The sequence below is a fragment of the Ranitomeya variabilis genome, chromosome 5 (genome assembly GCF_051348905.1).
Source record: "Ranitomeya variabilis isolate aRanVar5 chromosome 5, aRanVar5.hap1, whole genome shotgun sequence".
Classification (NCBI taxonomy): Eukaryota; Metazoa; Chordata; class Amphibia; order Anura; family Dendrobatidae; genus Ranitomeya; species Ranitomeya variabilis.
This window is the reverse complement of record NC_135236.1, coordinates 237427303-237439055: the sequence shown is the minus strand read 5'-3', so window position 1 is coordinate 237439055 and position 11753 is coordinate 237427303. Positions and strand designations below refer to the sequence as shown.

Sequence of the window (11753 nt, the reverse complement as noted above, 5' to 3'; positions counted from 1 at the left end):
TATCCTGGGCGCAGCTGCTGGGTCTAGGTGGGGATAAATGAGGGGTCTGCTCAGGACCAGGAGGCCATGTTATTACAGGAGAAGAGCCCCTATGGTTATTGGCAGCAAGCGGTGAGGCTCAGTAGCCATCCTTACTAGAACAGGGCGGAAGTCGCTGTGGAGGACCCAACATGTCACACAACCTAGTGCCCAGTGTGTAGTCCCCCGTGTCACCTGCAGGGGAGCTGTGGGCGTTCTCACAGGTCACAGCCCATCACGGGGTATGAGCAGCCGACAATCTGCGACTCCTTTATGGGAACAAAATGGGTGGAAAATATTTGTCGTACAACAAACCCCTTTATACAGGCCACCTCCCCCCAACCTAATAAGTAAGATTTACTGTTCTCATCCGGCTCGGTGGGAGCTGCGGCTGTCAGACCTCCACTGATCTGATATTGATTAATCTAGTGGAAAACCGCTGTAAGAACCGACTTTTCCATAGTGGACGGCGCCTATACAGAGTCCGCTCCTTCTCAGGTCACATGTTCGCTTCTCACCCCAACAAGGACATATTTCTTACTAGTATTGTAAGAGTAGCAGCCTAAACAGACGGCTCGTCTGTACCGAGCAGCCTTCTGCTCCAGTCCTTAATGTGGCACAAATATGGCGTTGTTTTCCATTGCCCCCTCCCCCCCCTTCCCACAATAATTTTTGTAAAAAAAAAAAAAAAAAAATGGAAGCTGTCATCAAACAATTGTACATACCAGGCAATAAATTGCCTTTCATCCAACACATCTTTTATTTAGAATGGGTGTGAAAGAGCGAGTGATTCTGGGCCTAATGGGTATCAGCCATTCTGCATGCCATGCATAGCCATAGTGGCAAGCTGAGCGGTCTCATGGACGGGTACATTAGCTGTGATACGCCATCCACAGGAACTAATCTGACATGGCCATGGCACTAGTAAGTAAATGGATAGATACCAATGAGTTTGTGTTGTACCACAGGACAGTGGGTGAGTAAATGTGCCCTTGTCGAATGTGGAATCCTAGAACACTTTATTTGGTTCCTAAAGAATTATTTTCACTGCATAAAGCCATAACATTACTAGGATATGCATTCAATGCCCGACCAAAGTGAAAGCTCAAAATAGCCATGGCCCCAGGAATCCACTGTGCCACTTCACCCCTAGACTGGTTATTTTTTGAGATGACCATAGAATATAATAGGGCGTGATGCAGCCAGTGGAAGTCACCGTGGGATGGCACTTCTTTGCATTACTGGCTTTTTTGCTTAGTCAGATAGGACATTGATGCTACTTTTCTAAACCTAGTAAAACCCTTAAACATGTATGTTGGTTCTGAAATCTGGTTGTGTTCCTCCCAGACATATTGCAAACTTGTGCACAGCTTACGCTATGTAGACATCTACAATTTTGTATTCATTTTTTTTTCCTATTTTTTAGATGAAGATATGCAGGACGTTCTACCTGACCAGCCAGAGCTTTTATTTTCATGATGGCACAAAACAAGACTCCTGAAAAGAAAAAGTCCCGTCTCTCCTTATCCAAAAATAGGAAAAGTTTGGCTGCATGTGTCACTGCATCCCCAGCAAAATCTTCAGCCTCTCCATCTATTGTCACTTTCTTCAAGAATGCACCTCCACCAAAAGTTTCCTGCCCTCTTTGTGGGGAGATGGTACCCAGGTTTGGCTTAAACAAGCACATTGATGACATGTGCCCCAAAGCAAAGGCCGAGAATGATGATGTAATACTGGTTGGTGTGACTCAGCTGGCCACCTCTACGTGTGCAAGCCCTCAATTGCCTCTAAAACATAAGACCTTAATAAGCAAAACTAAGCTGAAAAAAAATCCAAGGGTCCAGGTCCAAGATAATGGTGAACAAGCTAGCCCCTACTTTGGGATGAATATCTCCATGAACGAAACCCAGAAAGATGTGGCGGCAGTGGCAACTGTACCACTGGGAAGCCTTTCATCCAAACTGTCCAGAAGGTATCGGACTCGTAAAGCAAAGCAAGATGAAAGCAGAGACTTCTCACATGGAAGGGTACAAGATGATGGTTGTGATAACAGTGACACTCCGGCGACCCCAGACCCACATGGTCTCGGAGATATAGACTGTGGTGACAAGGTGCTTTCACCCTCAGATTCTTACAGTATGAAGAATGCCCATGAAAATAATAACCAGACTTCTGGAGGTGAATTTCCACCTTCTTCTGCTGAAGTTCTGTCTTCAGAGCAGTTGGATTGTGTATTGGATAAGAAAATTGACACTTTAATAAAACGTAAGCAAAGTGGCATGTTCTTCTTAAAAACTGATTCTAAAAAGATGAGATGCAGTAATTCCTTGGAAACTGATTCTGACCTTACTGATAAGGACCTGGGCTGTGGTGATAATGCAGCAGTGTCCTCTCTAGAGGAAAACGATGACATTCTTCCTGTGGAAGATCCTAATGTACTTGATGAATTTCTAAAACCATTCAATGACACGGATATTAACGTGGAAGCAGATGGCGTAAAGGACCCAGTGTCTGACTCCGGTAGGTCGCCATACTACTTGAGGAACTTTCTAATGGTGCTGCAGACCATCATGGAGGATGAGGAAGACATGAGCCTGTTCAGCGAAGAAGATACTCTTGCTCTAACAACATTTTGTCAGCTGTCAGGTATACGTCTTCAGATTTTCCATTTTAATAATCACATTTTATGCTTTCTCATTATATTCTCTAAGAATTTTTTTAGCAAAGTTCTTTGACGTGCAATTTAGAAAATGGCTCCAGGCTGTAACGCAGATCTTGTCCGTGCGTCTGGCTTATCAGCCAATGTGCATGCTGCCTTCATAGCTATAATTCTCTCTTTTATGGCAATGTTTGCTATCTGGCAAGCTGCTTGGTCGCCTCCTTGGAGTCCTCTTGTGCAGGACAAGATAGGTATTTCAGTAACACAAGGTCTAATGTCCAGCTCATGTCACCTATTCACTATATATAGTTTTACACTGTATTTTTCAGTGGTGCATTCCATTATGTCATTGCTTTCTTTTCTATATGTTACAGCCGGAGGACAGAAGCTGTACGTTCGTCTGTTCCAACGCAAGCGGAACTGGATAAAAGTGAGCAAGTTGGAATACACAGAAATTGGCTCTGATTTGAATCCCTTTATTGAAGAGCTGAGTCGGCATGGTTTTCTACAGACCGGTATGATAATATTTGTAGTTTTACTTTATATTTTCTGTTTTTAGGCGATCATAAGAGACTTTCTCCATTTCTTCCAAACTCACTGCTTTTCTGAAAAGTTTTTATATATTTATTGCAAGACAGTGAGATGTATGCGACTCGATGGGGCCAGAGTAGTTTCACCGCGAGGCTGTCATGCCTCAAAAACACAAACTCTTTATATGAAGAAAGCTATTATGAGATTTCTGTACGTTGGCTGAGGCCACCTGGGGTTCATAAGGTGCAGCAATGTGGACATCCACTAAAAGAGTCCCTGTCTCAGGTCAGAAGAGAACGGTTGTTGCTATTGTTTTATACATGCTGCCCCCCAGAGTATCAAGTTTTTGTTCTTTTAAAATCCTCCATCCAGAGACATGGGCCTTGTTATTCAGTGCAAGTTTTTATGGTCTTTACCAAGGCGGCATTGCTCCCTGGATTCCTCATTGTGGTGTCTATAGGCTGCCCTGCATATTACTCTGTGAGCACCATGCCCTTGGTAAAGACCATAGAAAAGGCCCATATCTCTGGAAACTTATGACGGGTAAAGAAAAAAACTGGAATACTCAGGAGGCAGCAGTAAGCAAATGACAGCAAAAACTGACCAATTTTGGCCTGTCAGGGTATGTTTCCACGGTACGTAAACGCTGCTTGTTTGACGCTGCAGCATCAAACAAGCAGCGTCCAGATGTTCCAGCATAGTGGAGGGGATTTTATGAAATCCCGTCTCCACTATGCGTGGAAACCCGCACGCGGAGGCCCTGCGACTCCGGACATGCTGCGCGTCTTTTCAGAACGCAGCATGTCTGTACACCTTGCGGGGACGCAGCGTCCCCGCAAGGCATATCACAGGGCCCTATGGCGAGGGGTGCGATGATCCCGGATGTGTACTGTACACATCTGGCACCATCGCGTCCCATTAAGGGGGCGGGGCTTAGCGCCGAGCGGCTTCGCCGCTGCGGCGATCCCGCCGGCGAAACGGACCGTGGAGACGTACCCTAACAGGTTCTCGTTAATGAACTGAGTGCTGGTGGGTATGTGTTCACGTTCAGGATTGCTTCAGGATTTGGTCAGGATTTTCCATCAGTATTTGTAAGCCAAAACCAGGAGTGGGTGATAAATGCTTAAGTGGTGCATATGTTTCTATTATACTTTTCCTCTAATTGTTCCACTACTGGTTTTGTCTTACAAATACTGATGGAAAATCCTGACCAAATCCTGATGCAATCCTGAACGTGGACACATACCCTATGGGTATGTGTCCACGTTCAGGATTTGGTCAGGATTTTATGCCGGTAAAATCCTGACCAAATCTGCACCTGAGGTCACTGGCAGGTCACCTGCGTTGTCCTTGAGTTTTTTCTGCAATGTAAGAACATGCTGCGTTCTTAAAAGACGCGCCGCATGTGAGTTTTCTCGGGTGTGCCGCATGCGTCTTTTACTGCATAGTGGAGACAGGATTTCATGAAATCCCCTCCACTATGCTGTAACATCTGGACGCTGCGTTTTTTATGCATGCTGCTCAACGCTGCGTCAAAAACGCAGCGTTTCCTGAACGTGGACACATACCCTTAGTCTCTCTGTGGAGAATCTCAGTTCACTGCAGAGCAGCCAACAGAAAGTGCTTACTACTCTGTGTGTCAGGGAAAGTTCAGAACCTTTGTCATAACATGATAGTACAACTAAAAAGACTTATTTTACAAGTAAAGTAAGAAACCACTATACGTCAGCTGCCAGAAGGAGCAGGAGACAGATTCTGATCCTTTTGATACATCAGGAAAAATGGTAAAAATGTATTTTTGTTTATTCTAGAAACACTAAATTTCCCTCAGTCATGTCCTGCCCTTTAAAGATTAATAGTATGAAAAAGATTCTTGGGATAACCATTTAAACATAGTAACATAGTTGGCAAGGCCAAAAAAAGACATTTGTCCATCCAGTTCAGCCTATATTCTGTCAGAATAAATCCCCAGGTCTACTTTCTTCTAAAGAACCTAATAACTGTAAGATACAATATTGTTCTGCTCCAGGAAGACATCGAGGCCTGTCTTGAACCCCTCGACTGAGTTCGCCATCACAACCTCCTCAGGCAAGGAATTCCAGATCCTCACTGCCCTAACAGTAAAGAATCCTCTACGTTGGTGGAAAAACCTTCTCTCCTCCAGACGCAGAGAATGCCCCCTTGTGACCGTCATCTTCCTTGGTATAAACAGATCCCCCGGAGAGATATTTGTATTGTCCCCTTATATATTTATACATGGTTATTAGATCGCCCCTCAGTCGTCTTTTTTTCTAGACTAAATAATCCTAATTTTGCTAATCTCTGTCAGGACTTACTTTGTGGACAGAGTCTGCGCGCTCTGTGTTCCAGTCCCACTGATGACCGCAGCAGCAGCCCCAGCCCCGCCTGTGATGTGTATGCCCCGCCTGTGATGTGTATGCCCCGGCCTCTCCTACGTGATATGTATGCCCCAGCCTCTCCTACGTGATGTGTATGCCCCAGCCTCTCCTACGTGATGTGTATGCCCCAGCCTCTCCTACGTGATGTGTATGCCCCAGCCTCTCCTACGTGATGTGTATGCCCCAGCCTCTCCTACGTGATGTGTATGCCCCAGCCTCTCCTACGTGATGTGTATGCCCCAGCCTCTCCTACGTGATGTGTATGCCCCAGCCTCTCCTACGTGATGTGTATGCCCCAGCCTCTCCTACGTGATGTGTATGCCCCAGCCTCTCCTACGTGATGTGTATGCCCCAGCCTCTCCTACATAATTTATGTAAGTCTCTGTGTCTCCTATGTGATGTATACAGCAGACCCTTCACTGCTTGACTTCTAGAAATGTTTCTTGAGCAGTAATGAATTTCTCACTGTGAGGAGACGTGTAGTGTAATATGTATCTGTGTTCAGAACTTACTGCTTCAAGTTCTCTTCAAAACTCATCACAAAGAGTTGACTTTATTTCACACCGATGGAAATCTGGAGAAGCAGTTGCAAGTAGCAACATCATCCATACCACCTAACATAAGATCCGCACTAAAGAGAATCCGCTCCATCCATCACATTGGGTTGGGGGAGTTAATTAAATGTTTAGCCAAATAAAGCAGGATAAATTTGAAGTTGATAATATTGTGCAGTGCCCTAAGGATAGTATAAATAGCCAAATGGCTCCTGCCAGAAAAAAAGGTTTTCCACCTCCCCGTTGTCAAGCGTTTTTTTTTCTTGTTTTTTTTTACTGTATGACTCAAATTTGATAGCCATTTTAATCAATGTGGAACATCAGTGCTAAATAACTTGCCAAATAACATGCTATTAAACAATTCAATTGTGAACGGAGATTTTAAGCCTGCGGATGACAAGTGTTGGGCCTTGCTAGCCTGTATAGATTGGCCAACAAGAATGCTCGTTCCCCAATGTATAGCTGGTCTGAATGAGCTATAATATTCGGAATTAGTTCAGCAGATAATTGTGATTATTATCATATTCTGACTGTGATTTAACAACTCCTATGAAATGTCCCCAACATCCTAAATAAAAAGCATGCCTCCCTCCTGGACTGGTGCTACTCCTCTGATATAATCACTCCCCTGGAGATCTTGTGACATTGACTGCAGTATTCGTGCGACATAAAGGCCTACTTTTGGAGAGTGACATGATTGACATACCAGTGTAAGGAGACTTATAGGCCATGCAGTGCTGTTCTGGGAAATTTAGTATCCAAATTGCCTATTCAGAGTGGAAGATGACTTGAACGCTAGCGCCATCTTTTGGAAGTAGCAATATTTAAAGTGAATGTTACAATGGGAAACCATTTTTTTTTAAAGTGAAGATGAGAAAAATGCATCTACACAAGTTTACTTCCTTTTGTTTTTTTCTGTAGACAGTGACTTGGAGGAGATTTCTGAAGCACTCGATCTTCTATCTGCCCCAGAGTTAAAGAATTTGGGAAAGTCTTTTCACTTTGCAAATCCTAATGCCCCAAAACAACAACTTGTGGATGAATTTCTAAAGCTTTCCAGACAACGTTCGATCTTCAGCATGAGCAAGAACCGCTCCAGCATTGGTGCTGCCATTCTGAAAAAGTAAATACTTGTCTCGTTTTACTATAAAGCAAGTTCCTTGTTTGTTGTTGTGCATTTACCCTTTATATGTACTTTTGTCTCATTTTCTTAATTACAGAGCGAAGGATGTGGCCGGGAGAGCCGTCCGGGTCTGCAAAGGTCCCAGGGCTGTATTCTCTAGAGTTCTGCTCCTGTTCTCTTTGACCGAGTCTATGGAGGTAGAGGAAGCTGCTAGTGGAGGTCAGACATTGCTCTCCACCGTCCTCATGGTTAACATGGGGCGCATGACATTCCCACAGTACACCGTACAGAGGAGTACTAGTATATTCCAGGACAGAGAAGATCTTATAAGGTGAGGTTCTGGTAACGACTGTCATTTCATAGATGTCCTTATATAAAAAGTTAAAGGGATTGTCCAGTGATGATTGGTGCAGGTTCAGTCAATGGAACATCCACCAATCGACAGATCAAGTAACTTTTATCCCCGTTACAAAATGTAGGGGCAGTTCAAACACACTTCTGCCACTCCATTCATTCTCTATGGGGCTGTTGGAAAAAGCTGAAACCAGCAATCAGCAGCTCCAGAGGGAATTAATGGGTCCGTATATATCCGTACACATATTGGATCGTGACGGTTTGTTATTCTGTAATGTCTTTATTGTCTGTAAAAGTCCCCTCTAAAAGATAAAGTGCTGCGGAATATGTTGGCGCTATAGAAATATTATAATGCAGTGTCGGTTGAGCATGCGCACAGCTGCTCTATTCTAACCAAGATAAAAGGTTCACCGAACAATCCTTTAATGATATTATTCAATGGATCATTAAAAAAGGCTGGTGTCAAATCAGGACACATAGAATATTGCCCGAGGCTCAGCTCAGAAAAAAGGCAACGTATGCTGTAGGCAGGCCCCAGCGGGCGCATGCTGTACATGCTGGCATCACCAGTTTGGCAACTAGCTTGATGCAGAATTCAGTTGCTAGCCACCACATCATTGCTATTGGCCCATGTACAAAGACTGGCCGAGGACATTAGGTACATCTCCCCTGAAGTAAGAGGGGATTTAATGAATGAGAACTATTATTTCTTCTATCACCATACTGTGACATATTTGAACTGAACTTGTCTTTAACGTGTTACCAGTCCGGTACAGGCTCTCCTGTTGGGGTGTTACAGTCATGTATATAGAAATGTAGGCAGCGATTTTGCAGCATAATATACCAGTGTATTCGGACTTTCCATAGATACGAATCTGCAATGCACAAGCTGGTAGACATTGTCGTCGCTATGACCAATGGGCACTGGAAAGAAGCACACCTGATGTTTGAGAGTGCCAGGGAGGACTGGGATCAGCTGAAGAATGAGCAGAGCCTCCGGTATGGACTATTGGTGGGACTGGTGTGGGCAGCGGGTTCTACACATTCAGAAGGCAAGGACTGTTACCGGATTTAGTGCTGGATTATATGATCCACCTTCTATGTGCTCACTCTATAGGTACCACGCAGAGCTGCCATTGTATCTGCGCTGCTTTACTGTCGGCTGGGTGTATACAAGGATCCTATCGCGGGGAGTAGAAATCCTGCAGAGATTACATCATTATGAGGTAATTTTCATTTTTCTATGGTCGGAATCTGTGCACTAATTTCTTCAGTGTGTTGAGTGACACTCGGTCATTCAAGTCTATAGTTGCGTAGGTAAAAAAGGATCTCGCCCAGATCATCCTCGGGTCGAGTGTTCGCTGATTTTTGGTCTACCATCCTCTCCTGTTTTTTTAATCTAATCTAGTCGGCACAAGAGATGGGAAATGAATTGTTAGGGAATGTTCTTGTGCGGCAGTCTGGTTTTTGCCTTTGCCCCTTGCTCAGTTTCTTAAGCCACTGTTAGGGTATGTGCACACGTTGAGGTTTTTTCGCGATAAAAACGCTATAAAAACTCATTAAAACCGCATGCATTATACATCCTATCATTTAGAATGCATTTTGCAATTTTTGTGCACATGATGCGTTTTTTTCCGTGAAAAAAACGCATCGCGGTAAAAAAAGCAGCATGTTCATTAATTTTGCGGTTTTTTCGCGTTTTTCCCTCTATTTTATGCATTGGGAAAAAACGCATCAAAAACGCGGTAAAAACGCATGCGGATTTCTGGCAGAAATGTCCGTTTTTTGTCAGGAAAATTTCTGCCAGAAATCCTGGCGTGTGCACATAGCCTTAAGAGCAGAAATATCAGGGAGGACACACGTTCCTCTTTTGCATAGTAGTCAGGCAGGAGAATGGTGTCCATTGCTTTGATTGGAAAAACCCTGCTTCATGCAGTGCGATATTCTCCTCAAGTATGATGGAGGCTGCGAGGCTCGGACTCGGATGTGAACAGAGTCTTCCTTCCAGCTTTACAACTGGTATGTTCCAAGATTAGAATTTACCACCGAAACATAGGATAGGGGATAACATCCCAATCGCAGGTGGTCCGACCACTGGAACCCCCAGCAATCCTGAGAGAGGAGGAGCATGTGCACCGTAGCTTCATTCCTTCTCAGTGGGAGTGCCATCTTCAGTGGTCCCATCATGAATTAATAGAGTGGAGGTGCACGTGCTCAGGTCCTGCTCCATCTGAGGATCGAGGGGGTTCCAGCGGTTGTACCCCTAGGGATGGTGAATACCCTTTAATTATGCAACCAGAATTTAAATACGCTTAGTATGGAGCATGTTGTGCGTAACATTTTCCCTATGTTTTTTTTTTTTTTTTATTGCAGGAAGCTGTTCAGTTACTACAAACACTTTTGTCCCAAACCGTGTACTGCTCAGACAGTAGGGGGCGCTGGTGGGATCGACTTGTACTGAATTTGCATCAGCACCTGAAGCTCACACAGAAAGTAACTACTGTATACTGGTGCTATATACTGATCATTATACACTCGTGTAACTCTGAATCCTAGCTGTCACCCCTACAATGTGCAAATACTGCAGCCTAAATAACACGATTGTTCCTCCAGCTCATAATCCCTTAATGTATTAGGTAGAATTGAGAGTCCTCAGTGGTTGATACCTTTTTAATGGCTAACTGAAAAGATGGTAACAAATTGCAAGCTTTCGAGACAACTCGGGTCTCTTCATCAGGCAAAGACTAAAATAAATTCTGGAGAATCACATATTTATACACAACACAGCACAGAAATAATGCCATAGACAAGACACCACCGCATCTTAAAATATTAAGCCATACAAGTAATGTTCTTCCCTCTCATCTCCAGTCTACTAATCTGGAAACTGCAGAACAGTCCGAAATCCATCCCCACATCTGTATAAGTGGGTACATACCGAGGGTACGCTGCCCACCGCTGTACTGGTCTCATAGGAGCCATTATACATGTTACATCCCAGATAGATAACCACATTGTGTAGCTGTGATCAGCAGTTTTAAGAAGCGTGTGCATTTGGGGAATAATACCACGTGACGCCAGATGTGGCTGCACCGTGAACCACCCAAATCTAGGAAGCCGGGTTAAGTATGAACTGGAGGAAGTAATGTAAGTTTGTGTATGTGGTGGGCATTATTGGGTTATAATTGTACTCTCCTATCTTTGTATTGTTTTTTAGGCAATCGCCTATATTTTGGAGGGCTTGTCAGATCCCTGTGTGCGGACAGGCCATCAGCTGTCCCTGTACCAACGAGCCGTGAGGATGAGGGACGCTCCAAGCTGCAAGAAGTTTCGCAATATGTTCAATAAACTTCCCGAGATCAATGTAGAAGATGTCACACACGTGAGCTTTACGTGGACCATTTCTGAGAGGCTTGAGGGAATAATAGTGGGGCAAACTTTATAAAACTAGATGGTCTTGAAGACTGTCATGGCTGCCTGCTTACCTTGCTGAGATGTCACCACCTGGAGGTGCGGAGCCGACTCCTGCTGGAGAGTCAGGTTGTTTAGAAGATGCTTAGCTGCAGTTTAGCTACTTTTTTAATCACTCATCCCTCGGTGGTCATGTGAATAGGATATTTAAGGTTAACGTCATTCAAGAAAAATGTTTGATTAGAAAATGTACTTTTTTTTATAAAATATATAAGGAAAATGTTTATTTTTTGATGAGCAGATAACCATCAAAGGCAAGATGTATCCTCAGACTGGTATGGGAAAATCTGTGTTCCTGATGGAGAACCTAACGGAGGAGGATGGAGATGAAATATCTCTTTCCACAGTCATGTGTTCGGTTGAAGAGCTGGCGTTGGCACATTACAGAGAGCTCGGCTTTGACCAAGGTCTGCTGACATGGCACAAATCTTGTATCTTCTATTGTATTTAATGTAGTATTGGGGATTTTACTCTAAAATTACATGGATAGCATGTCCCTTACAGTCTTGTCGCCTAGTATCTATTGACCAGATGTCAGACCTTGCAACCACTGTGATAGAGATTCAAGAAGTTGTGTATCATGACGCAACTTCATACAGAAGTGACCTTCAGATAAAAGTACTTAGTTCTCGCCTTTTACCTGA

The 11753-nt window shown here is 44.0% G+C and overlaps 1 protein-coding gene across 2 annotated transcripts in view; it reads left to right on the top strand.

Moving 5' to 3' along the window:
- Positions 1-11753, top strand: part of FAN1 (FANCD2 and FANCI associated nuclease 1) — a 35903-nt gene that overhangs the window by 277 nt on the left and 23873 nt on the right. Inside the window, exons 1-10 of one of the 2 annotated variants that reach the window (XM_077263925.1) lie at positions 91-111; positions 1445-2664; positions 3052-3192; positions 7083-7284; positions 7382-7615; positions 8506-8637; positions 8756-8864; positions 10012-10131; positions 10856-11020; positions 11351-11516. In XM_077263925.1, coding sequence (XP_077120040.1) covers positions 1494-2664; positions 3052-3192; positions 7083-7284; positions 7382-7615; positions 8506-8637; positions 8756-8864; positions 10012-10131; positions 10856-11020; positions 11351-11516 — 2440 coding nt within the window. In that variant the 5' untranslated portion in view covers positions 91-111; positions 1445-1493. Of the gene's footprint in view, positions 1-90; positions 112-1444; positions 2665-3051; positions 3193-7082; positions 7285-7381; positions 7616-8505; positions 8638-8755; positions 8865-10011; positions 10132-10855; positions 11021-11350; positions 11517-11753 lie in introns of those variants that run through there. The other variant, XM_077263924.1, reaches the window with a different exon arrangement.